Source organism: Populus euphratica, unplaced genomic scaffold, assembly GCF_000495115.2.
Source record: "Populus euphratica unplaced genomic scaffold, PopEup_1.0 scaffold1644.1, whole genome shotgun sequence".
In the NCBI taxonomy this organism is placed as follows: domain Eukaryota; kingdom Viridiplantae; phylum Streptophyta; class Magnoliopsida; order Malpighiales; family Salicaceae; genus Populus; species Populus euphratica.
In genome coordinates, this window is record NW_011501479.1 from 18,406 (window position 1) to 41,548 (window position 23,143).

The window sequence follows — 23,143 nt, forward strand, 5'->3', positions numbered from 1 at the left end:
GAGACAATTTCCTAGAACTTTCATGCATCAAGTTTGTTCAAATTCTGATGTTAACAATAACATTTTATTAAGACATGAAGATAAGGATTGTTACCAAGTCAAGATGTGGCTACCCACGCGATAATTAGTCAACAAATTAATAGTTTCTAATTTTGACTTACAAAAGAAGGTATTTTTCATGCATTTAGGCATCTAGGTTTTCATATCAAAATCATGTTCTTGTTCTTTTTCTTTATATTTTTGTAATGCTTAAGTTTTACTTTCATTAATCTCTTGTTTATACTTTTCATTTCATTTCATTTCCTTTCCTTTACATAGTTAACTTGTGTCTTATTTATGTTCTTATCTTGTTTATTTATGTTTTGCTTCTTTATTATGTTTAACTATTTTTATTATGTCAAGATAAAAAGGATACACTAATGGTGTAAGAATAAGTATAGTATAAACTCAACATGGACTTTAATGTTTGATACTGGACTTTTATGTTTGATACTCATATGTTTTGTATTTGTTATCTTATTCACTTTTAATATTTTACTTGTTAAATGGTTAATCTAGATTTATGTTGTGTAACACTTGATACAATAAATACTTGGTACTTTCATGGCCCAACCGTATGGTATAACCTATACTTCTACTATTAATGGAACTTGATTTGTTGTTAACATAAGTTATAATCATGAATACCTAATAACATTTACAAGTATTAGCATTATTCAAATGAAATAACTAATGTAATCATGTTAGCAATTTATAATCCGATTGGAACTTCTTTTGTGTGTGGTTTCTAGTTAGGTAATAAAAAGAATTTATATTATACTTGTTTGAAATGCCATCAGTGGATCCTTTAACCTTGACACTTATTTTTATCATTGTTTAATTCTCTTATTAATCTTAAATCTTAAAGTCCTCTTTCACTTATTATTGTTGTTGTTGTTGTTGTTGTTGTTGTTGTTGTTGTTATATAGTTAACCTTCATGTGGTTCGACCCTAGTCTTGCCAAGTTATTTATTACTTCGACAATCCTACACTTAGAAGAAGATATCAATCGTTCAGTCGTGTTAGGGTTAATTATGTTAAAGGGAAGATACAATCACTATAAAGCATCATATATAAAGTGAGTTACAATGTTATATGTCTTCTACTTTTAATGGGTCTATTGTGTCTAATATGTCAATGTTCTATCTACATGGTCATCTATGGTAAAAAAAAAAATAGGTCTAATATAAAAGATTAGACTTAAAGGTAGCTAGATGGTTAGAACAAAACCTATTCTTTATAAAGTCCAAGTCATGTTTTCATTCTTGAATGCTATCATATTAATGAACGATGAAAGTTCATTTATTTTAAAAATAATTAGTGAATTAACATGTCTAATAGTAAGAGCATTTATTCATGATCAAGACCCATAAACAATAATGGTTTTTTCATGTAATGTTAGTAAATAATTGAATGGGTTTACATAAGGCTTGATTGGCCTGACCTAGAAAGTATGGTGTTACATTTATTTATTCAACCAAAGTCCAAAGGCAACGACCTATAAAGGTTCATTTATCTTATGGTGGAACATCACTCGTATTTTATTGAATGATGCTTTATACCATAGTTCTAGATGTTTAAAAAATGACAATTAATGGTTCATTTACTTGGAAATAGGATTTAGAAGTATTAAATGTCTCTTAATAGACTTAAAGTTATATATAACGACCTATAATGGTTTTTTTAATCCTAACGCATATTGTTGGATTAATAATTATATTTTATTATATAATTGTTATACTGTTTTTTTTAATTAATAGTTAAACATATCAATAAATAAAAATTCATTTGTGCATAACTATTGTTAATGGACAATTAGTTTAGGAGTCATGACTCTATTATTATTATTACATGATAATTGATTTATATGGGAATACACCTCACAAAGAAAAGACTAACCTCAATTGACACCTAAAATGTAATGATTGATGGGGTTCATTTACACTAGAAGTCATTGATGAATAAATGATAGAATATAATTGACTAACTTAGTGTCTCCAATTAACCCTAAATTGCAACAACCAATGAAGGTTTTTTTATATTAGCAACCCTTGATGGATGCTTGACCTATGAGGTGTTTTAGTGTTTGTTTAGTAATATGATGTATAATACTTTTCAAAAGTGCTTTTCAATTGAAAAGATATTAGAATGATGTTTTTTATTTTTTATTTTTATTTTTGATGTCAGCACATCAAACCCATAAAAAACATCTAAAAATAAAGTTGATGCATTCTTGAGTAAAAAGCAATTTGAAAAGCACCTTAAAAAGCAAAAGTTATCATAATACCAAATAGGTACTTAAAAAAATATTTTTAATTTTTAACATCAACATATCAAAACAATTAAAAAAACACCTAAAAGTATAAAATTGATGATTTTTTAGGTCAAAAGCAATTTAAGAAGCACTTTGAATGGTAGAAATTACTGTAGTGCCAAATGAGCACTTAAAAGAAGATTTCTGATTAAAAAAACTTTATTTTAAGAGAAAAATGTTACTCCTATTCAATTTTCAAAGCAATAACTTATTATAAGTTCATTTACATATTATAGATAAATAGCATATGGAAAAACTTTAACTTTCTTAGAAAGTAAATCACAAGATTTTGATCAAAATGAAGGGTACATTAAAAAAAATTTGATATCAGCCTTTAGAAGAAGGCCTTTTAATATGGGTTAAAACCCTTAATGGGCTTTCTAACACCCCAACCCAACATAAATATATGTATAAATGGGTATTGATTTTCTTTTTTAGAATTTTGATCCCGAAGGGCAATGCAAATATATATTATTCCTACAAAAATAAAAGGATGTTACAATGCTAAGAATGATGACTAAATGGCCAAGAACATGAAATAAAACAAGATGCAAAATCAAAGGATTTGTCCAACATTATTTAAACACGAATAGAAATTCGATAAAATCTATTCAATCCTACAAATGTCATCATAATACATATTAAAATCAATAATAAATCAAAATAATTATTCAAAAGATGTTTGATGTTCTAAATGAACATTTTAGGATGACAAAGGTGGATTGAAAAAGGCAGAAGCAATGGGTGGACGAGATGAAATAGTGGTAATGTATACATGCCATGAGATGAAGAAGGTTATCATGATTGTTGTGTTGTTTCATAATAGAGAAAATGCACTAGAGTCTTAGTGGTATGTGTAATGGCCTAAAAGATACACTATTTTATCCTCTTTATTCTATGGTGGTGATGTCGACCACCATATATCAGTTAAGGAGATCCAATGCCTAAAAGTTTTGGTCTTTAAGTTTCTCTCTCTACTATTTTTCTTTTTCTCTTGAATCTACTCATATAAGAATTGTAGGGTTATATGACTTGTATGGTTGTGTAGTACTCATCAAAGGAAGAAACATGACAATAGTCTCACTAAAAATAGAGGTCGAATAAGAGAGAAATAAAAAAAAAAAGAAGTTTTAACAATTTCTTCTTTTCTTTTCACAATCTATAATGATACATATGTTGTTAGCTTCAATATATGGAGGGTTTTTGTAGAAGGTTCAAAGATGAAAATAGTAAAGGTGGTCTCGTTGGAAATTGAGGTTGAAGGAGAAAAAAATCGAATAGAGAAGTTTTGGTTTTAGATAGAGACAAGGTTAGAGATTTTATGAGATAAAATGAATAATGTTCTTCTCTCTCTCTCTCTTTTAGCACACTTTCTTCTCTCTTTTTCACCTCTTCTTTAAATTTTTTGTGGCGGCTAGGGTTTTCTTCCTTATATGGCTAGGGTTTCCTCCTTCTTAGACTTTATAATTCACTCATTTATTTATAGACCATAATTGTTTTTTATTTTCTTTTCAATTACTTGGTCCCTAAGCAACTCCATTTCATTTTGATCCATCATTGTTTTTCATGTTTTGCATTTTATCCCACTTATCCATTTTGCTCCCTATTTTGATTTTTTTTCCAATTTTTTATTTTTTCATTTCTCATATTTGGTTTTTTCAAAAAACAATATTAACATCAATTAAATAAGATGAGTAATTAATAATTATGACATGGATGTGTTAATGGCTTAAATGCATTGAAATTATATTTTTGAATTTTGGTTTTTCAAAAAGATGAAATTACAAAATAGGTATAAGTTCCTTGAAAATATATATTTTTAAAATTTTTCGAGATGACATCAACAAGTAAAAAATAAACAACAAAACCTTAAAATTAAATAAATTATTTAGGTTAGCACATGTTATCAAAAACACATTAACTGAAAATAACTATCCTTATTTAATTAATATTATAGTTGATTATGAAGAAGTAATGTTGTTTCCTTATGTCTCAAAATAGGTTGCCAACTTTGTAAGCTTTGAAAATCAAGAAATCATTGCTAAATAATAATTTCAATGCTGCAACTTATGTATCCTTGTAAACTAAGAATACTTTGCCAATTAATTCCTGAATTCTATTATTACTTCTAATATCCAAAATACGTTGACTTGTAGGAAATATATAAATAAAAAAAAAGATAATCTTAAACTAATTAAAAATAATAATACAATTCCTGCATGATAGCTCCTTACTTAATCGCAAGGCCTCTCGAACTCTGATTACCCTGAAATTTTAACTGTATAAAAACCAAGGTCATTAGAATCTTTTGGTATTCAACTTGATCCAATGGTAGAATTAAAAGTTATATTTATTAGTATAAAACTATATATTATAAATAAATTAGCTAAAAAACATCTTCCATAATTCGATCTTTGCATGGATCACATTAATTAAGACTTGGTCACCCCTTGTTGAAATCTTGAAACTTAACTAGGCCCAAATATATTGAACAAACATATTGAATGTCACTTTAATTTTCTTTGTTATTGACCTTGTATTTGACCCCGACACCTTCAATAGATTTTTTTGTGGTACTTATTGGTTTTCATTAATTGTATTTTAATCTCTTATGCAACTTTGGATATGTGTTTAGTATGCATGCTAGAAACCTTATATGTTTTTGTAGTTTTGATTGTTTATTTTTAATGACATATAAGATTACACGTTTAGAAACTAAACTTGTATAAATAAATAGTAGTTTAATTCTTGGATATCTTTTTTATTAGTATACACTTGTTATGATAAACTAAACAATTTATGCTCATTAGTCTAGTTTCTTAATAATAAAAGTTTTCCAACAACAAAAAAAATTAAAATGCACCTGTGTTTTTTTTAAATATTAAGACAATAATATGTTAGATTAACTCGAGTCAACCTGAGTTTACCTATCAAATTCATATATCATAAATAAGATTTGGTTAAATTACTTTATTTTTTAAAATTATCTCTTATTTAATTATATTATAATAAAGATAGATAATTGCAAAAAAGTCATTGAATATTTTTTTATAAAATGTGGAGCTATATGAAAAGAACATTTGCTATGGCATTTTTAAAAAAAAATGACTCAAATATATTTTTAGTTAATTTAAGAAATTAATAAAGTGAAATATATAATATATTTAGTTATTTTATTTCAAATTAAATAAACATAAAATTAAAAAAGAAATAAGGCAAAAAAGAGGCCAAGAGCATACTAGGCCTGATTTTATTAATATTTAAATGGGAAGGCAATTTCTTTCTTTAAAAAAAGAAGAAGAAGTAAATGACACATTTGTGTTGTGATTTTTTTATCCTGAAATCTAATTTTCAAATTATTTTTTATAAAAATATTTTAAAAGCACTCTTATAATCTCATCTTATAATCTCAAGAAACTAATTCTTCAATTTAAAAAAATCTTTAAATTGGTTAAAAAAAAAAACCTCTCTCGAATCTATTTTTTCAGACAATATAGAATCCAAAAAATACTTCAATATTCATTTCATCAAGAGAAACACTTTAATACCACATTTGGTCATTTCTGTCAACAAAATTAAACCAACCGACCTCTTTTTTTTTTTTCCATTATTTTCTCATGAATTTAAAATACAAATACATTTGGTCATTTTTGTCAACAAAATTAAACCAACCGACCTTTTTTTTTTCATTATTTTCTCATGAATTTAAAATACAAATAAAATAAAGTTTTGGAATAAACCACTTAGTTTGCCTAGCAAAAAAGACTAAAAAGAATATTCAAAAAATTCTAAGACAAAATTAAGAAAAGAGGCACTGACACTATTTTTTGTTTTAAAGGGTTCTTATTTTTTCATTGTTTCAATATTGATCTTTTCATTTTTAATCTTTTTCAAACAATAAAATTGGATTTTATTTTTCATGAAACCAAGCATCAATTCAATATTAGGATTTTTTTGAGATTGAAATAACTATATAAAAAATAAATTGAGATAAATTATCAATCATAAATTTTAATTAATATAATATTAAAGGATAAAATTTAAAAAAAAATTGATGACTAAAAGCAAAAAGTATATAAAAAAAGGATCATAATTAACACCATAAATTTTTGAAAAAAGGTTTGGTCCCTCATTTTTAATATCCTGCAAACAATAAAATTAAGTTTTTTTTTTTTAGAAAATCTAGCACCAATCCAATAATAACATAAAAATAATTTGAAATAAATAATCAACTCTAAATCTCAATCAATATAATAAAATTATAAAATTATAAAAAAATCAATAAAAAAAAATAAAGAAAAATGATGTTGCAATGGCGTTTCATGTCAATGGAAACAGTGTTTCCCCCATCTTTTAGATTTTTTTATTAATTTATGGGCACAACCTTTTTTAATCTATAATTAAAAAGAAAAAAAGATTCCAATTTTTCACTCCTACAAAATTTCTTGTTTTGAGCTAGGTTCTTGGGTGTAATTTAAAGGGAAAGGCATCCTGTGAGTGTGTAATCCAATTGCTTTGTTGAGAGGGATAGCATCTTTTTTATTCAAGAGGAAAAAAAATCAGATAAGAATAACAGTAAAAAAAAACTTAGTTCAGTTAAAATTTGAAGTGGTAAACACCATTAATAAAAACTTAACCCGGTGTTGTTTGGGGTGGATGGCTAAAATTAACACTTAATTTTAAATAAAAAATAAAAGCTTCTTTTTTTATCGGATTAAGAGTATTTTTAAAAGTATAATTATAGTTATATTTTAAAATATATTAAAATAATATTTTTTTTATTTTTAAAAATTTAACTTTAATATAATATGTCAAAATAATAAAAAAATATAAAAAATATATTAATTTAAAATAAAATAAAAAATAAAATTTTAAATTTTTTCACAGACAATTATAAAACATAATTCCACCTAAATGCTAAACAGGACCGAACACTCAGCAGCCATAAAGCCACAGCCAATATATATATAAACCCGACCCACCCCATCCCTCCTCTTCTATCGTAATCCACCTGTCTCTCCCACACAGATTTCGTGATCTACCCCTCCCCCTCCCCCTCCCTCGTAATTTCGGAATTAAAAAAAAAAAAAGGGTGCCCTATACAGTTGCTTTCTTAACACTCTCATCATTTCAATTATTATTTTTTGGCATTTCTGATTTTCTACTGCTAAGAAACCGTGGATTTAGATTTCTAAGGTTTTGGAAATCCGTGGATTTAGATTTCTAAGGTTTTGGAAATTAAGGGACATGGGGTTGCAAGGACAGATAATACCGTATAAAAACGGAGAAAAAGAAGAAGACGACGATGAAAGGGCAGGAAAGGAGATATCATCGTTTCCTCCTCCTCCTCCTCTTCATAGCAAATTCGCTGTTGTTGGTTATGCTCTCACCTCCAAGAAAATTAAGAGCTTTTTGAAGCCCAAGCTCGAAGGTTTGGCTAGGTAACCAATTCAGTTTTTTAACTAATTTGATCTAAAAAATTAAATTAATAACATAACGATTTTTATTATTGCTTGCTTGATTGCTAAAAATATAGCCAGTCATGACTTCTATATATATATATATATGTATATATGTATATATATATTTGGAAGGGGCTCAGATTCTTTTTGGTGCCTGGTATCTGGAATATTCTGATATATGCAAATGTCCTTTTCGTTTTAGCTGTAAAGAAAGTCAAGTATAATGCTACTTTATTGATTAAAATCTTGCTGAATCTTCTTCACAACCACCCCATAAGTTAAGTCTTCTATAATTCAAGATGATTTTGTGTGCCTGGTTGATAAAATATGGTGTCTGCAAGTTTTGATTTGATGATGATGATACAATAGTGATCGTTACATTTTAGTGTTCCCTGATGGTGCAGGAATAAGGGGATTTTGTTTGTTGCAATTGATCAAAACAGGCCACTTTCAGATCAAGGTCCTTTTGACATTGTGTTGCACAAGGTTGGTTTTTTTTTTTTTTAATTTATTTATGTTCATATTCTATTGCCTGACAAAATGCTTTTCTGGGTTTTCTATGGAGCTTAGCTTTAGTTATTACAAAGTGATATTTTTTTGAGTGCTTCTTGCTTGATTGTATTAATGTCTGCATTTTGGTACTTTCTGGTTTTACTGACATGCTTCAGCTTCTTAATTTTTTTCTCAACAGCTAACTGGAAAGGAGTGGCGACAGATTCTTGAGGTTGGTCCTATTTTGACATCATTAATTCTATTTTTGCCTGAATTACTTCTGGATAGTCTAGAAAGGGTGAAAGCATACTTGATTGATGACTTGAATCTTAGATGCCATATGATATGTTCTTTATCATGGACAATCAAGAATCACAGGCTTTAAAAATGCTTAAATTCTCATTTATATCTGATGTAATTTTCAGAGTGCTTGCACATTCCCCCATTATGAATCACATGACATTATTATTGAGGTCAGGACCAACAAGAGAGGATTCTCTGCTTCCATGTCCAAATAACTGATTCTTTTGGGTTTTCCAAGCATCATTTGCAAAACATTTTTTGTACTGTTTAACCCCTTTTATCGGCTGAAAGTGAGATGTCAATTTTTTAACTTGATTTTTTTAGCTTACATGTAAGTAAGGAGGCACGCCCAAACCTCTCTTTTTTTTTTAAAAAAAAATTGTACCTGTTTCTTGGTCTTCATTACTCTCATCCCTGATTTGCAGGGGTATGAACTATTTTCCTTTCTAATTTGGTGATGCAGTCCCTGGCTAAGAGTGGCAGGAATTTAGCTACTAGTTTCTGACCTCAGCTAGGTTGAAGTTCTTATGTTCTAAAATCAATGATTTCTTGGGCTTGGAAAGCATTAGGATATGTCTTCATTTTCCTGTTAGGATTTTTACTCTCTAAAGATTTTTACTCTCTAAAGGCTACATAGGTTTGTGATCTGCTGTACCTTTCATAATATGCACGAGTTGAAAGAGTAAAGCATGTGACAATGACAAACACAAGTTCCAAAATGTCTACCAACATTCTTTCAGATTCAATAGTTGATGACTTTGCTTCCTTTGTCTTATCTCCCCCCTCATTAGTTAATGTGTGCTCTGCAATTGTTTGCGCAGTTGTTCTATGTCAGCCAAGGTAGGTGTGGTATTTTATTTAGATGTTCATAAGTTGTTTCTCATCTATGATCTATGTTTCTGACATTGATTGTAATTGCAATTTGATCACTTATGTTGTTTTACCTTATCTATGTTTCACATTGGAAAAAAAAAGAAGAAATGAATATTCAAAATTGAATTGAAGAATTCTTTGGTGAAGTTATAGTTGTTAGAACTACAAGATTCAAATATTCTTTAGTGAGCAACATTCGTTAACTTGTAACTTTTCATTTTGTAAGGCATTGCTTGCTGGCCTGGACTAGAGATCTTAATATTGATGCAGCATAATTTAGATGTCGTAGGTTCTATGTGAGAATTAGATTTGATAATGTTAGCAAAATCTGCTCAATTGTATTGTGGCCTGGATCATGTTATTTGTGGACATTGTGATTTCATTAATCTTCTGCCGCCTTAACATGTAATCCTTAATAACTAATATTGTGATTCTGGATCTTTATGGTTTTTCTATATCTTCATGCTTCTACAGTGAAATTTATTTGATGTACATGTGATCTTATCTCCAATTTATTTCCTTTAATTCCAGGATTACAGACGGACACATCCTGAAGTCACTGTCCTTGATCCTCCTGATGCTATACAACATTTACATAATCGGCAGTCTATGCTTCAGTGTGTTGCTGATATGAATTTGTCCAACTCATATGGTAATTTCTCATGCTATTTAATGGATGTGTGGATGGAACAAATCTCTATAGCTTCACATTCAAATGGCAACCCTTACAGTTCTTGATGTGAGGTTGACAATGATTAGTATAGTGCCCAAAGCTGATTGAAATTTATCATTTACCCTTAATGGTGCAGGGAAAGTAGGTATCCCTAAACAATTAGTTATTAAAAAGGATGCTTCATCTATCCCTGGTGCAGTTGCAAAAGCTGGGCTGATGTTACCCATCGGTGCGTTCTTTCTTCTGCATTCCATTTCATAGTGTACTTGAGTCAGTATCTTGGCTGCATGCAATGCATCAATTTAGTTGGAAACTTCTTCAGAGTAGATTACAAGTAGTTGATGCTTTGAATTGTCAATTGGATTGTATTGATTTCTTTATCATGAGAGTGATTTATTGTGTTTTCTGTTTTTAAGTTATCCATCTTGAGTTTGTATACTCATATCTGTTTCAGTTGCAAAGCCACTGGTTGCAGACGGAAGTGCAAAATCACACGAACTATCACTTGCCTATGATCAACAATCACTTCAGAAACTTGAACCTCCACTTGTTCTTCAGGAGTTTGTCAACCATGGTATATAGTTGTATTCATGGAGGTTTTTATGTTAGTTCATGATCATCTCAGGCACCAGCTTACATAGCAAATGCTATTTCTTTCATTGTTTTAGGGGGTGTTATGTTTAAAGTTTATATTGTTGGGGAGACCATTAAGGTGGTGAGGCGTTTCTCATTACCTGATGTCTGTAAACGAGAGCTTTCAAACATTGCTGGTGTGTTCCGTTTTCCACGTGTTTCTTGTGCTGCCGCTTCTGCAGACAATGCTGATTTGGACCCTGGTGTTGCTGGTGAGTTTTCATACCCATGACTACTTTTTGTTAATTTTTCTTACCAGCTTTTGAGGCATTCACCACTAGTTACAAGCAGAGATTTGCAATTTGTTGTTGGTTCTGAGACCAACCAAATTATGATATTGGGTGGTTTTGATGCAATGATCATTAAAACTCCTTTTTCCCCGAGAAATTCTGTTTCTTTGGTACCTCATGCTGAATTCCTGGGTCCAAAGCTAGTGCGAGAATTGAATGCCACTGTTTCTTCTCTTTTAATTTTTATTCTGCAAATGATGGATTTGCTCTACACTTCAATTGTGCCATTGAACTCTGTTCAGCTCTGGAGAACCTGCAATGAGGTCTTGAGCGTAATATTCTGGCAAGTTCCTCTAATATATTCTTCTCCTCCTGCAGAGCTTCCTCCACGACCATTGCTTGAGAAACTTGCAAGGGAACTTTGTCATCGACTGGTAACTTCATATTTTCTCTATTCTTCATTGGTATAAATCATGTTTTTTGATTGTTAAATACATGCAGGGTCTCCGGTTGTTCAATCTTGATATTATCCGAGAGCATGGGACCAGAGATCGATTTTATGTCATTGACATTAACTACTTCCCAGGCAAGTCCACATTTTCTTTTATTTTTTGTGATGTTTCCATCAAAATTTGTTTTCCAACCTTTCTTTGAACCGTCTTTAACATTTTCCTGTGTCTTAAGTTCACTTTGTTTCTGCTTTATATATATATATATATATGAGAATAGGTTGTATCTTGAAAACTTGCTCAACAATTCCTTTCATTTTATGTCTTAACATGGAAACATGGCATGGCAGGTTACGGGAAAATGCCAGAGTACGAGCATATATTTACGGATTTCCTTCTGAGCCTTGTACAGAATCAATACAAGAAAAAATCCACCTAGAAACTGTTGGAGGCATGACTGACATAAAAGAAGTTGTGTATTGAAAGTATCATGGTGTCCGAGGAAGTATGTGCAGGGGGGGTTGGTAGGTGCCGTGTATAGCATAATTAATGCCTGCTAGCAGCTGGAGGAGGATAAGCGCAAATCCCAACCTTCAACGTCTGTAATTACTGGCTGGCTGGCTGGCAGGAATCGTTATCGGCTCCCTTCAATTCAGCTGGCTTTGCTCAATTCCTTATGTTATCTCGCCATTATTCTGTGCTGTTCAAAGGTGTCATGAGCAGCTGGTGAATAGAAACCCCATGATCTGTATAGTCATTTGTCTTGGGATAGTAAGTATCCCTCTGACTTGTCGAGAAGTTAATAGAATAACTCGAAACTTGAAAACAAAGGCGCTGTAAATTCTCTGCCGTTGTAGAGTGAGAGTTGCCATCGTTTTGACAAATGAATTTCCGTTGCGTACACGAAGTTATCAGATTATGTACCAGATTTTTAAGCTGAAGTATCTCAGCAAAAGAAAATTGTATGTGTCAAAGCTGAAGGTTTGGTATCGTCTCGTATGTCTAGATTTCATTTACACCTATCACGACCGCTTGTGGCGCGCACCAACCGCCAAGTGATTTGGTATTGTGAATCTTCGATAGCACTGCAAATGTCCTAGCAGTTAGCACTGCAGAATCTACTATCATGCCTTAACAACGCTAAAGAAATATGTATCCATTGTTAACATTTCAACTAAACCCAAACAGCCTACCTTTTAGCAAATAAATTCGAGGTTTCCCCGTGGCATACTCAGGGTGTGTCGGGAAGTTCTTAAAAATTTTGATTTTTTAAAAAATTATATCTTTATACCCACGTGTAAATATTAAAAATAATTTTAAAAAATAAAAATAAAATTATTTTAATATATTACTAAATAAAAAATATTTAAACTGTTATCATAATTCCAATCAAGCTCTCAGTCTCTGATTCATGTTTAAGATCAGTTTCTTGTAATCATTCCAGCGATCATCACAAATTTCTGGTAACAAGAGTTTCATGAGATCTTTAGGGAGGGGAGGGGAGGGGAGTTGTATGTTACTTGGCAAATTGCACGATTTTGATTGCTCAATTGTATGTTGGCAAATTGCACGATTTTGATTGCTCAAAGGCATTTTTGCGTTACTACCTCACTTGTTCAGAATATTAATAATTTTTCTTCAATTTGATCCCAAACTCTCATTATTTTCTTTAATTAGGCCCTTCATTGCAGCAATTGAGTTCTAAACTTTTGCTATTTCATCTAATTTGATCCTCTAACTTTCAATTTATACGTCTAAGTCCGTCAACCCATTTTTTGCCGTCTCCAAGTTTCTTGCCCTAAAATATTTTTGATTTTTTTTTTATTTTTTGACTTCTTTAAAAAATATTTCAAAAAAAAATGTTTTTTTTATATAAAAGACGTGATTCTTCTGCAATGGAGTAGAGGATGTCGGATAGAAAAGAGAAAAGGGTATATCATATGAGATCTTAGTTCTTTGATGTTCCTTTTCAATTACCTTTTTTTCTGCACTCAAGGTGCTCGACAAAATGCTCAGGGCTTACATTATTTAATGTACTAATAGGATAAAAAAGTAATCAAAGGATCCATTTGAGTGGAAAAAGAAGAATCACCACCAGAATCCCTGATTGCCCGAGATGATTATGACACTCAAACTTCAAATGTTGTTGCTACTCCTGTTGGTTCCAAGAGTATCATTGCTGCTCAAAATGATGATGAGCTTAGTGGAGAAGGCAACAGTTTTATCCATCCCTCTGATAATCCATCTACTTTGAGACCCATGTTAGGCTCTGCAAGAAGCAAGGGAAAGAATAAAGAAGATGAGGAGGGGAAAGATGAAGATAACATGGATGTTGAGCTTCCAAAGTTGACTTCTACTGTTGATCCCAATAAAATGGCCAAGTAAGTAAAGAGTTTTAGATTATAATTTATCCCGTCATCTTTTATGTGTTTGAATGTGTACTTTAACTGATTGATTATAATTCTCTCCATTGAAATGTAATTATATGAGCTTGATCAACCAAGCCAACAAGCTGTTACAATAGTTTCTTAACATTATTTTAAGTTTAAAAGTAAGAAATAAAGAGATCACATGGAAAGCTATGGAACCTTTCCTTATTGAAGTGACTGCAAAAATCAGTAACTTCTTTTACTCTTTTTTTTTCCTTCTTCTATCTTCACATAGGTCAATTGGTTCAACCAAAAAGAAAAGATAGCAGGGAGGTCTATTCTTGAAGATTTTTTTTTTTCAGTGTACAAGGAGACATTAAATTAAGAAAGTTGATAGACTTCAAAAAACCAAGCTTAGGTATGAGTCAAATGAAAATGCCATTAACTAACCTATCTATTTGCCTTGATTGCATTCGTTTTTTCCTGAAAATGTTTGCTCACTCGGATTGCATGACTTTGCTTTTCCTTTGATTTAGTAATTGGAGCTTGCCTTTGCCGTTATCTACAAAATATTTCTTTTACTAAAAGAGGGGCACATAAATATTGATTTTCAATTGGTTATAGAGGCTGATAAATTATGTGCATCGTCTGTTATTTCATTTGGATAAGGGCTATTTTTCATAGCATACAGGATGTGGTTATTTAGTAAATGGAAAGCCATCGAAGATTACTCTTGATAAAGGAAAGCTTTAGGATGCTGCTAATTATAGAATAAAACATTGAAGGTTGCTCTTGATACAGGAAAGCTTTAGGTTAATTATGGAACGAAGTTAATATATCCCTTTGAATTTGTATATTGATGCTATATGAATTCCTTTTTTCAACAGGACTTCATTTAGCCTCAGAGTATGTGCTCCTTCCATTGTAGGCGCTAGCAAAGGTCGTAGCTATCTGTCAGTACTTGCAGCATTTTAGTTATTGTTCTCTAACACATAAGAGACGTTGATCAGGTAACAAATCATCGCTTTATAATTTTTTTGGTTTTAGGGATCTGATATGGCTCCTTTTAAGACGGACTATCTATAATTAAAAGTAGTCATTGAAAAAGTTCTGATAAAATGACGATTCACATGTATTACTGGGACCTTTAAACTTACCTGAAATCGACATAGATGACAACCTCAACAGCACTGACAGCCAACAGAATCAACCAACCTACCATCATAAGAGCATGGAGACCAGTAGCAGCAGTTGTAGGGAAAAACAGCAGCAGCATCACTTGTAGGGGAAAAAAAGAGAGAATCCAACAAGACGAGTTTTCTTTATCCTTTTTTTCAATTTTCTCCTTGCTTGGGCATGGATTTATTTCACCCTTGAGAACTTCATGTGGTGCTTCATGCTTAGTGTGTTGATATCTCTAGTGATGTTGTGTATTTGCATTCATCATCATAGATTGCACACATCTGTGTTTTTTATCAACCTATTCTCTCTTTTCGTTCATGTTCTCCCATCATTATTGACCATATCTCCTTTACTGTTAGTTCTTGTCTGTGTGTGTTAGCAAATTCATCATGTGATTAATAATTTTTGTGCGATTGTTGTTTGTTCTGGGAAGCTTTGGTCATTTTCATGGGCAAAACGAGTGAAGATCATATTGGCAGAGAAGGGGATCAAATACAAGTCCAAGAAACAAAACTTGATAGACAAGAGTCCCCTGCTTCTTGAAATGAACCCAGTTCTTAAAAGATGATTCGTGTTCTTTTCACAATAGAGTGCCCGTTTTTGAGTCTCTTAGTATTGTCCAATACATTGATGGGGTAGGGGAAAATTAGTATAGGGTTTCCGAGGGAAGATTTGATCAATAGTTTAGAGCCATGTTCCAAACAGAATTCTTAAAACCTTTCAAATGCTCAGGTTCCAAATGATATCCATAGACGAAGTACAACAGGAATGACTTAATATTTTTTTACACCAAATTTGGTCATCTTTTGCCTTGAATTCTTCCAACTAGGCACTTTGGTCCTTTGGGATGCTTTTTACATGTAGAGAGGAAATTCAATGCTATTTTCATTAGTTTAGCAATTTGATCTTAAGTTGACTGGAGTCTATAAACCAATGTTGTCTTGCTTGAAGTGCGTATTTGCTTATTATCACGTGCTTATTATCACGATGTTGTGCAATATTATTGTCTTTGCTTTGTACAAAATAACACCGTCAAAGTAGTTCCTAATTTCAAAGAGAACAAATTAGGAATTTAACTGCATTCTTTTTCATAAATAAATCACTTTTCCTTTACATTGTTTCAACAAGGCAAATACCATAGGCTTTTGGTTAAACTCAATCAATAATGATCAATTTAGTTTGATCATGTCTTATACAACAGAAGCAGGTTGTGATTTATATAAGCAAGCTTAGCTGGTGAACTCGCTTCCGCTCAATTCTCTTAACCATGATAATTAGTGGGATTCCCATGTTTTGTTTTTAAGAATTTCCTTTTTTAAGACTCTGCTTTTATTGCTTGCTTATTTAGTTCTTTTATTGGTTCATGGGATCTCTTGGTTGTTACTGGCTTATATAATTCTCTTAATAGTCCATATAATTTGCTTAATAAATGTTCTACATTCTCTTTTATTTTGTCTTCCTTGCTTTGAAACCCTCTTGTTTATGTCATGTATATGACAAGACATAATAGACAGGTTTACAAGTAGCAGACCTAGGTCCCCTCACACATGTTTTATCTTTTTCTTCTGATCTTTTTAACAAGAAATGCAGCTTCTCTAGAGATCGCAAGTGATGGTTTGGAGGATTAGAGCCATTCACTCATTAACATACTACCATGTTATTTTCAGTTGTCGTGTATGCGATTGTGCATATCACCTGTTCAAACCTAATTTTTTTTTTTCCACTCCATTTGCTTCCATGCATAAACATTTAGCATGCTTCCATTGGAATGTTCAAGCTTCACAACCAGCTCCTTTTGCTTTCATTTCTTTCTCTTTTTAGGCAGGAACTAACGACTATACTTTATTGCATGACTGCTGATTATCAAGCCTTGTTCAGGTTTGACGATCATCGTTCAAACAGGTTACATTTCTCAACACAAATTACAAAATTAGCTCACTTTCTCTTTTGTCATACCAGCAATGTCTGTGCAGTAAACTCCGCTAAGCCACTGCCTTTTTCCTTTTTTCCATTATGAACAATTGTTGGGTCTAGAATGTGATTTTTCTTTGTGCAGTAGGCCGCTGTTAATTCTTATTTGAATACCACCAACTTAAAATGTTAAAAGGCTTTTGGAACACTTTTTATTTCTTTCCATGAGACATTGTAATATTTTGTTTGCCAGATTTTTTATCAATCGAATTGCGATTAGCGCATTACTGGCTCTTTCCACATCGTCAAGACTAGTGTTACCAATGTCAGAGAACAATAATTACTAGTCAAAGAATTACTAATTAAGAGGCGCATGTACACAGACCACAAATAAAACAATGTTGTTGCTATGGCAGAAGAAGGCGTTTCATTCTATGGTTTTTAACAATCGAGAAATGCAATAACAACAAAACCACAAACAGGTGACTGCCCTCTTGTAAATGTGCCTTATGTCCTATGGCTGACTCTCTCTTGGCCTTGTTTTCATGTGAATGTGCAGTTGCCTACTTTTGTGGCCTTAAAGAACACTCGATCGATAGCCAACCGTAACCAAAACCAGTGCCTGCAGGGACTGCTATTTTAATCCACCATTGATAGGCTTGAAAGATGATGCAGTTGAGGGATTGAGTGCCCAGAGAATTGGAGAGCCAAATACAGAAGCAAATGTCATTTTATTTATGTAATAATTTTGCGTCTCTTACTCATCTCTCTTCTTTCACTACTGTTAATAGAAATATGAGTAATAGCAGCGGAGGTGGTCTGATCGGCTCTTCGAAGGAAGTAATTGTTAGAGATTTGAGACATATAATAGCAATCCCATTACAAGAAAAGCAAGAGACAGAAACACATGGAAGAGCATTACAACAGAGGCACCCCTTGGTGCTAAGTCGGGCAACTACAAATTTATGTTTGTTTTTCAGAAGTTGGGTGCCATTTTTGTTGTGAATCAAGGAAGACATGAGAACAGATTCCAATAGAAAATTATTATTATTGCGATGATAATCAGGTTTTCTTTGCCTTAAATTAGGCCATCATAACCATTTTAAGCTTTCTTGGCCCTGTAATGAAGGTGATTTTGGTCATCAATGCATTGGGTTTCTTCCACCATGCAGATCATATCTGCAAGCAGTAAAATCATAGGTTCATTCTTGGAATGTTTTGGAAGATAATAGGCTCATGAAAAACAATATTTGCAATAGAAAGCCTGCCATGATAAAACATTAAAAGAAAACCTAAAATAAATGTATCGAAAGCAGTTTAACTTCATTATTCCAGCATTGCATTAAGATAACACAAGGGAAGGAAAGACAAACAATATGCACTTCACAGACAGACAACATATATACACAATGCATACAATAAGATGCTGTAGATTATCATGCACAGAAGACCATCTCACAGCTTCATTATTCCATCATACTTGTTGTGCTCGAAATGCCACCCACAGTACTAACACGACCTGCTTGAGATTGTGAAGAATTAGGAACATTTATATACTTTTAGTAATTATTGCCATTTAATTCTTTTCACACCATCTGCGTCCAAGGATGTTTATGAAGAAAAAAGAAAGAGGTTTTATTTGATCATTATAAATAATTTATTATTATCTAAAAAGAAACATATCAATTGCAACATAAGCACGGTGATAACAGTAAACTAACAAACTTGCAAGATTAAAGAAATAATTGGGTATAGAAAAATCATAGATATTGGCTTGTCGAGGAATTCTCAGTGTATTCGGCACCTCTATCAACTGAGAACTGTCGGTGTATTGTTCATTGAAGAGATCTTTATATTTCAAATAGTTTTGGATAGACTCAAAGCATGCCTTGAGTCCTTCAATGTTGGCCTTCAATTTCTCTACCCTACCGAAGGAGGGAAGAATCAACTGTAATTTCATTAGTTATGTACCTCTTGCAGATTCCAATGGATATGAATTTATCGAATTAATCAAAGCCTCTAAAAATTGTAATCATGCATCCTATCGAATGAACTGAAAAGGGCCAATAAAATAACCACTTTTTATGATTACAACGATACACCTTTTTTTCATCTGACATCCTCTACGACATCGTAGAGGCAACACTTCCAGCACCACCATTTTTATGATCAACAACGAAAGAGCAACCCTCCTCTCTGTAGCCTTTTCTTATCTGATACAGCCTCTTTCTCTTCAATTTTTTCTTTCTGTCTGGTGCTCCTTCCTTTTCTTCTGTTTTTTTCTTCTGCCTGTTTGTGTAAGAAAAGAAAAACCCATAAAAAGGCATCATATCCAAAGGGGAATTGAGAAAGATCACTACCAAAATACCATGATTTCAAATGACATACTTCTCAACTACGCCATAGAAGAATCACCTCTATAACTCCAGTTTTCAACAAACTTATTGCAAAGAAAGAGACCTAGTTAAAATATTATAAAACAAATAGAAAGGGGAAGCGGAAGAACTACTCAAAAGAGGAGTTATATGGTCAGTTTTTAAGTTAAGGTTTTGCAAAAGAAAGGAATGATTTTATGGTGTACAAAATAAAGAAAGCTTTTATGCCCAGAGTATATGAAAGAAACGTACCTTAGGCGCGGGAGAAAAACAGTATACTTGAGGTGTACTATATGAAAGCTAAGGTTATGGAAAAGCCAAAGTTACGTGAAAGAAGCCTTAAACAAAACAGCAACAATTGTGCTAACATGTGTGTGTGTGTCAACAAGAACAAGAGTTCAAAAAAATACAGTGAAAGTGTGCATCCTGTTTTACTTTCTTTGGTAATTTTATCTCCTCATTCCTCTTTATCCTTTTTTTCTTAATGGGCCCAGGATTCCAACTTAAATCCCACAATTCAGTTCTACATAGGTTGTCTTTTTCTCGACTTATGTCCCCCCCCACCCCCAAAAAAAAAAGAAAAAGAAAAAAAGAATATAGTTGCGTGTCATGATTCATGATGTACAAACATGACTTCGTATGTGTATCTATATGTATATGCCTATAAAATTTTTAAAATAAAATAAGTGGAGTATACCTATAAAAAATCAGTACTTTACATGTTATCTCTTTTTTTTTATATAACAAATAAATTAAATATAAAATATAAAAACTATATATATATATATATTGCATGTGCTCATCCATGGAGTAAACAATAACACCACATAAATGAAAAAGCCTTAAGAGAAAATCTATAACTTCTTTAAAAAAAAATAACTATAAATAATCAATTTTAACAAGAAAAATATAAAATCATAAAAAGTAAGATATGAAACACATGTTATAGAAAATTTTTCTTTTTGTTCAAGATCTTACATTAACTATATGGATCCTACTTATCCACTATATTCTATTAAAGGCTATACTTTTTATTAAATTCTTTAATATTAGCTAATGATGTCTGCGAGATTTACATTGATATACTTTATTATTGCAATTACTTATATACTTTATTTTTCAATGGTAAATGTTAGCAGGTATAAATTTTTTTAATAAATAACATATTTTCTTTCTCAAACTAAACTACATGTACTTTTCATAAACTATAAAATAAATTACCTTCCTGCAATAGAAATTGGCCACCCTATTCTCATCTTATTTAGATGTTTCAACAATTATTTAATATGCATTAAGTAAATATCTCTATTACAGTATTGTTAGTCCCATATTGGAAGTTTAACTTTTTTTTAGTAAACTTCCTCCCTTCAATTAATAAAGAATTCTCATGAATAATTGCAATATCAAAATAACTTCATCAACATTTAGATAAATGTTTAATCATTTTAAAAAGTATCAACTAACAAACAAAAAAATAAAATAAGAAGAGGTTATCCAAGATAAAATATTAAAAGAATATATTGAAAAGGTAAGACATGATTTTACGATTTTACTGAAAGATAGAAAATTTAATTTTACCCTTAAAATCCTTGAAATTATCCTTTATAGTAGCACTTAACACAATATGTCCATTACAAGATAGTTAGACCCATCTTCATTTTCAATCCATATCTTGAGTTATATCACTCCAAATTACACAAGGTTAGTTTTGTTTAAAAGAGTTACCTACAACCTTTATAAGAATCCAATCTTAAATTTTATTATTTGGGTAACATCTATACCTACAACCTTTATGAGAATCCAATCTTAAATTTTATTATTTGGGTGCCCTAATCTCAATTAAAAGGTGGATGACCAAACTGTTTAGTCTCAGTACATGGATTGGACAACCAATATCTCACTTAATATCAATAATCTAGCTAAACATGCCTAAGAAAAAACACCAAGGATTTTCTTTAATTTAAATCATAATTAGCATGCTTTTGGTGGTTAAACACAAATCAAGCCACCTTACTTTTCCATTTATTTCATTCTTGCTAACTTAATTTAAACAAAAGTTTCAGTAAGGTTAAAATTTCTCCTAACTCAATCAAAACTCATGAAATCCAAACAATAACGTTAACCATCATTCATGAGACATATACCAAAAAATTAGAGCATGTTACAAATAGATCTTATTAGATTGAAATAAAACCAAACTGACCTGAAAATTGATAATATACTGCTTATCGACGAATAAATTTCTATTAGAGTCTCTAATCTTGATCTTCATTGTTCAGAATGAAGAGCTCATCAATATGACTAATATATCCAAACTTGAGTAGGACCAACGGTGGATGAAGGAGGAAACCACCAGCGACCTTGACTGACCTGCAAGCAGGTTTTTCTTGAAATGTTATAAGGGTTATATCTCTCACATAAAACTAGATCCTTCAGATCCTAGTGGTTAGATGTTAGAGGGTGGTAAGGAGCATAATATACCCAAAACCCAGCCCAAGCCAATGGTGAAATAGGAAGATATGGTCATTTGAGTTTCTACTCTTAAGGTACTCTCACACACACACACACATATTCGGTCATCCTAGGTATTTTCTGCATAATTTTGCTAATTAACAATATATTATTCACCGATGAATAAATTCTCGTTGGAGCCTCTAATCTCGATCTCCACTGTTCAGAATAAAGAGCTCATCAATATGACCAATATATCTAAACTTGAGCAGGATCCATTGATGGATGAAAGAGGAACCACCAGCAATCGTGACTGACATATAGACAGGTTTTTCTTGAAATGTTATGAGGGTTATATCTCTCACACAAAACTAGAGCCTTCTGATCCCAATGGTCACACGTTAGAGGGTGGTGAGCAGCATAATATATCCAAAAACTAGCCTAATCTAACAGTGAAATATGAAGGTGTAGCTATTTGAGTTTTTGTTTTTAAGATACTCTCTCTCTCTCTTTATTTATTTAGTCATCCTAGGTATTTTCTACATAATTTTGATATTTATATAGTAAATGTATACATATTTACTAAAACACCTTTATGTCAAGTTTGGGTACTTTTTTTGTTCAACCAAATATCTTTTCTCAGTTCGCTTTTAAAATACCATGTGAAAAATCTCTCTATAAATTTTATTTTCTAATAATTCAATACCATTCCATTCCATTTTATTTTATTTTATTTTAACTAACCCATTTCATTATCGATTTTAAATTATCAATAATTTTATAAACATCATAAAATTTAATTGGGGGTTTACAATTTACCATTATTTCTATTTTATTTCTCATTATTCAATTTATCATGTTAAAGTCTTTTGTTAGGGTGTTATAGAGTTTAAACTTAATCATATGCATATTTAAATTATAAATTTTCATAGTTTCACAATGTCCACTAGAACTTTATAAATTGAAATGCATAAAACATATTATGTCATGTTATAATATATGAGAATTTGATGATATCATATTGAAAAACAAAAAAGCCTGGTTTTTAGAGAAAAAGACATAGGCTTCGACTATCTTGGAAGAAAATAAAAAGAGGGCCTTAATGAATGTAATGGGAATTAATAGATTCTCCTTAACAATATTCGACGATTAGGTGAAATTGTAATAGATTGAAGACATTATATGTTAATTTTGCTCTATATGATCTTGGAAATGAATTGTGATGTGGTTGATGTCCATGAAATAGGTTATGATATAATCTTTTAAGAAAAGAACTTGGTATTGACTTCCATGTATGAACTTGGGAAAAGAAACATTGTGATGATTAATTTTTATTGATAATTTTTAGTGTCGTGATGACTCAGTTTTCATTAATGATTTTCAATAA

General features: G+C 31.3%; 1 protein-coding gene and 3 long non-coding RNA genes across 4 annotated transcripts; 2 read left to right on the plus strand and 2 right to left on the minus strand.

Annotated features, from left to right (window-relative positions):
* The first annotated feature begins 7,315 nt into the window (after positions 1–7,315).
* LOC105117948 (inositol-tetrakisphosphate 1-kinase 2-like) lies at positions 7,316–12,458 on the plus strand. Its single transcript, XM_011015776.1, has 11 exons — positions 7,316–7,549; positions 7,582–7,794; positions 8,220–8,301; positions 8,507–8,539; positions 10,015–10,135; positions 10,293–10,385; positions 10,611–10,730; positions 10,825–11,001; positions 11,398–11,453; positions 11,521–11,605; positions 11,819–12,458. The coding sequence occupies exons 2-11, from the start codon at positions 7,601–7,603 to the stop codon at positions 11,905–11,907; spliced, it is 1,050 nt and encodes a 349-aa protein (XP_011014078.1). The 5' UTR covers positions 7,316–7,549; positions 7,582–7,600; the 3' UTR covers positions 11,908–12,458.
* A 976-nt stretch (positions 12,459–13,434) lies between these two features.
* On the minus strand, positions 13,435–15,067 carry LOC105117947 (uncharacterized). The gene is made up of 2 exons (XR_840839.1): positions 14,995–15,067; positions 13,435–13,737 (listed from the first exon to the last, which is right to left on the minus strand). It is a non-coding gene; the product is annotated as an uncharacterized LOC105117947 (long non-coding RNA).
* Positions 13,730–15,331, plus strand: LOC105117946 (uncharacterized). The gene is made up of 3 exons (XR_840838.1): positions 13,730–13,849; positions 14,725–14,847; positions 15,026–15,331. It is a non-coding gene; the product is annotated as an uncharacterized LOC105117946 (long non-coding RNA).
* A 3,543-nt stretch (positions 15,332–18,874) lies between these two features.
* LOC105117949 (uncharacterized) lies at positions 18,875–19,526 on the minus strand. Its single transcript, XR_840840.1, has 2 exons — positions 19,299–19,526; positions 18,875–19,219 (listed from the first exon to the last, which is right to left on the minus strand). It is a non-coding gene; the product is annotated as an uncharacterized LOC105117949 (long non-coding RNA).
* Positions 19,527–23,143: the final 3,617 nt, after the last annotated feature.